The 4,211-nt window shown below is 52.5% G+C and overlaps 1 protein-coding gene across 1 annotated transcript; it reads right to left on the bottom strand.

Annotated features, from left to right (window-relative positions):
• Positions 1–325: 325 nt before the first annotated feature.
• LOC120646770 (probable inactive poly [ADP-ribose] polymerase SRO2) lies at positions 326–3,469 on the bottom strand. The gene is made up of 4 exons (XM_039923223.1): positions 2,394–3,469; positions 1,386–1,633; positions 1,167–1,300; positions 326–796 (listed from the first exon to the last, which is right to left on the bottom strand). The coding sequence occupies exons 1-4, from the start codon at positions 3,236–3,238 to the stop codon at positions 698–700; spliced, it is 1,326 nt and encodes a 441-aa protein (XP_039779157.1). The 5' UTR covers positions 3,239–3,469; the 3' UTR covers positions 326–697.
• Between the last annotated feature and the right edge of the window lie 742 nt (positions 3,470–4,211).

The following is a 4,211-nucleotide window of genomic DNA, read 5'->3' as shown; positions in this document are numbered from 1 at the left end:
GGTGTGTTTACGCGGCCACGAGGCGGGACACGTGTGGCGGTGGAAGCGCTCACGCTTTCGAGCTTGTACCGCGTGCACCCTCTCTGTCAGGCGGCCCGAGCTGTTCGGCCCCGCTGTCTCACCTCTGAATCCTGTTTGCTCCTCGCGATCTGCGAGCTGGACGACCCGCACTCACGCCGAGCATGGACCGGCTACCTGTGTGGCTAGCGTGTCCGATCCGATCGAGTAAGAGCTGATAGATGATCACTGGCACCTCCCAGCTTCACGACTTGCTTAGTTATCAGAGTTCTCCGAACAAAGGTCACTCTCAAAGGGGAAATTCATGTTGATCTGGTGCTATTTGGCCGGCCCACAATTCAATGGTTTCATGCATAAATCTTTTCAGTCTGTACAGATTACAGGTACCACAACACTAGTAAAAGAAGAATTGAAACATCTCAGAAACCGGAAGCTGCATCTATCCTTTTGTGTTGGTTAATGGAAGAATGACATTGCTGCGAACCCCTTTCTACGTTCTTGACCAGCGAAAACTAAAGCGATCGACAGAAAACAAAAGTAAACCCATCTACATGGTACACACAGCTAGCACGTACTGCATCACTCGCTGGAGTTAGAGCCACCGCGTCCTCCACCACCACCACCACCAGGGCAAGGCAAAATCAGGAGGGAGAGAAACCACGCGCCGCGCACCAGCAACTTAGCATCGTCGGAGCTTCCTGGCCACGGTGGTTAGGACCTTGTCGCCGATGTAACTGCGAAGGAACCGGATGAACTGGTCTTTCTTAATCTGCCCCATCTGCAGGAGAGGAAGATTGTGTCATTCAAAGTTTCAGAGCTGCTGCCATACTCTAAGCTCACACTACAAGTGCGATCTTTAAATCCAAGCAACCACGCACTACAGTACAGTTGCTCGGAGAGGAGCAAATTCTGCTTATCCCGGATGACAGCTTCTACCAGCACAAAACAGCTAAACTTCTTGTCACAAAATTGTCCGCGTATGAAGTTCATCAATCAAATGCTTGCAAGGGAAGTAAGAGCTAGAGTGCTAGATATAAAATTCATTAATAATCAAACGCGCGCCACAATTCTCTCTAACTTGCACGCTGATGGAGGATCTAATATAAACAAGCTGTGTGGAAGTTAGTAGACAATGATCACCGATTTACCTTGAAGTTGCTGTAGTACTCCTGCAAAATATGGCACTTGTCTGGCACCAGCTGCTCGATCTCTGCAAGAAGCGTCGGGAACATGTCCCGACCCGGCGAAGGCTTCTTCGGCTTCGAGGTCGCTTCCGATGATCCTGAAATCAAAAGTTCACTGAGTCATGACGTGCCCTCCAAATTACAGTCCCAAATTACGAACGGTTCGGAAGACAGGACGCTAACCTTGTATCGGCTGCAGCTTGGGGCACTTGAAGCTCACCACGTACTCGGGAAGGACCCTCGTGTTCATGTCCTTGCTCCAGACAACGTACCACTGCGGATTATCCACCTTGTCGACGGCGCTGTCGTAGGCGTCGCTGCTGGGGCGGGACTGCGAGGACCCTGCCTGGACAACCTCCGGCCGGCCCATCAGCACGCGGCACAGAACGATGTGTGTCTCGCCGTTCCCGTCTGCCTTGGCCAGCATAGCACTGATCAAACACAAATTGAAAAGGATCGATCGTTAGCTTACAGGGTGAGCCGCGTAATTAACCGGGCAATATATTTCCCGACTGAAGTTGTAGCTAATGCCCATGCTTCTGGCCAGATGAAGTACTATATACTAGTCTAATCAGACAACAAATGATCAATCCGGGTGAAGTGCTGTTCCCAACTGGTGGCAGCTGTTTTCCCCAGTTTTCTCGCGTATACTACACAGCTCTACTTCCATATTTGTTTATCTGAATATTTCCATCTACAAATGATCATGTTAGCAAGTAATTCGTTTCAATATAAAACGACAATTGATCAGTATCTTCGTGATTAAGCAATCAGCAGGCAAAGAAATGCAAGACCTCAGACAGTAATTATAATTGCCTAAAGAAAGCGCAAAGAAAAAAGAAATCTGTTCGGGCTTTAAGATGATACGCCAAATGCTACGTTATTACTCCGTAGAATAAGAATATACTACATGGCTAAAGGATCAAGACTTCGCTCAAGTACAAAGATCATAAGCGAAACTACAAGAACCAGATCAGCAATTCTATGATTTTTATTTACTAATCAGAAAGGACAGACAGAACAGGGACCATGGTCAAAATTGAACCCAAAAAAAAAATCTCGATGCGACTTTGCCTCCGAAAAAATACTTGATGCAACTTGATGAATTATGCTACAACTATAGGCCTGGAATCGATCAAAATCGAGAATTCAAGATTACCAGAATGGAGACACAGGGATGTCGGAGCTCACCTCGTGTAGGGGCACTGGGGTGGCGAGAGGTGGAGGCCGTCGCCGTGCTTGCGACCGCCGAGCCGCGGCGCGTTGGTCCTCGCGAAACCGCGCTCCACCACGGCGGTCACGTCCTCTGCTGACGCCCCGTACCATGCGAACTTGGGGGTGCCGGCGGCGGCGCCGCGCGCAGCGGCGAGGAGCTGCCCCTGCTGCTGGAACGCCTTGGCCTTCGCTCCCTGGCCGACCTTGCGGACCGCGGTGATCGCCGCGCCACGGGACGCCATCCCGTAGCTGAGGAACAGTTTGCTGACGACCTGGTAGTACTTGTCGCTCTCCTCCAGCCTCGCCGCCGCGCTCTTCCCCCACGCCCCGCTCGCCTTCATCCTCTTCGCGGCGTCCTCCGCCCCGCGGCTCTCCCCAGAGCGCTCCTCCACGCCCGAGGAGGACTCGGCCTCGGCCTCCTCCGGCGCGTCGTCCCTCCTCCGCTTCCTCCCGCCGCAGTCCGGAGCCGGAAAAAAGCAGGCCCCGCGGTCATCGATCCACGCCAGCGCGGTCTCCTCGCCGGTGGCCGCGTCGATCCTCACCATGCGCAGGAAGTCGAACAGGTACGCCCTGCCTCCGCACGCGGCCTCCGCCATCGCCCTCCTGTCCTGGAACGCCCGGCGAAGCTGCCCGACGGCGTCGCCGGCGACGTCCACCCACCCACCGTCCTCGAAGCAGAGGAACCTCGCCGGCGCGGCGCTCCGCCGGAACTCCCGCCACCCCCGCAGCAGCGCCGACGGCCCGACGGCAGCGCCGACTCCTGCAACGGGAACCGCGGGCCGCATGACCGCCGCCTTCACGTCGCCGGAGGAGAAGTCCATCTCGTCCGCCGCCGAGCCCGACCGATCTGTTGTTAGGAAAGGCTCTGCTCCGTGGCTGCCGGTACGTCAGGGCTCTGGGGACTCGGGTGAGGCGGCCCGCCGGAGAGGGGGGGGTGCGGGAATTATATAGGTTGAAAGATTTGGGGCGGGAGGAGCGTGGCGGCGGCGGCGGCGGCGGGCGGATCGGACTCGTGAGGGGCACGTCGAGACGACGTCGGTTACGGAAGCGGGGCGAGGAGGCGCGTGGTGTGCCGCTCGTTTTTATTTCGGTGGCGTTTTTAATCGTTCAGCCAATGTCAGTTTTGCCCCTGGGTGCCTTGGGGGAGGTGACTTGGTGGAGAAGTCTAGAAATGTCCAGTTTGCCTCACAACCGTTTTGTATCTGCTTTTTTTCTTGAGCCAGGTCTTGTTTGGTTTAGACTAGACTGGAAAATACAGTAACTTTGACTGCTAATTATGATATCAAATAAAGTCAGTTTGTAAAACTAACTCCAGAAATCCTAAAGAATCTAATAAGGTCTTTGACCGCGTGATTAGAGGATGGTTACTGTAGCATCAATATAGTCAATCATCGATTAATTACTGTCATTAGATTCGTCGCGAAAAATTATATTTATCCCTGAAAAGGTTTTGCAAATAGCCTTTATTTACTACTCTATGCATGCGAGATTCTCTTTTCGAGAAACATGTGTGCTAGAATCTTAGCACGATCAAACAGAGCCTCTACGAGTGGTCAAGTGTTTACTTGAATCGGAAGGCACTTTTCTCAATAAAATAAAATAAAATCAGAAGGCATTGTAGAGAGGTGTCGTAGTGTGGATACGGATTTTGTGCGATGGCACACGGGAAGATGCAGCACAATGTAACAGAGGAGATAAGTTTAACCAGATCCGAGTATGTTAATTACCGGTACTAGCGCGGCAGAAATTTGATCTTCATCATTGACGATTGAGTACACTTTTATCCTTTATTTA

Source organism: Panicum virgatum, chromosome 9K (assembly GCF_016808335.1).
Source record: "Panicum virgatum strain AP13 chromosome 9K, P.virgatum_v5, whole genome shotgun sequence".
NCBI lineage: Eukaryota > Viridiplantae > Streptophyta > Magnoliopsida > Poales > Poaceae > Panicum > Panicum virgatum.
This window is presented reverse-complemented; position numbering and strand designations above follow the sequence as displayed.

Bases quoted from the DNA above. Each gene is read 5' to 3' on its own strand.
- LOC120646770 (XM_039923223.1), bottom strand. From the start codon at position 3,238: ATGGACTTCTCCTCCGGCGACGTGAAGGCGGCGGTCATGCGGCCCGCG. The intron at 1,634-2,393 runs GTGAGCTCCGAC...GTGTTTGATCAG, and splicing joins CCCCAGTGCCCCTACACGAG to TGCTATGCTGGCCAAGGCAG. The intron at 1,301-1,385 runs GTTAGCGTCCTG...TTTTGATTTCAG, and splicing joins CAAGCTGCAGCCGATACAAG to GATCATCGGAAGCGACCTCG.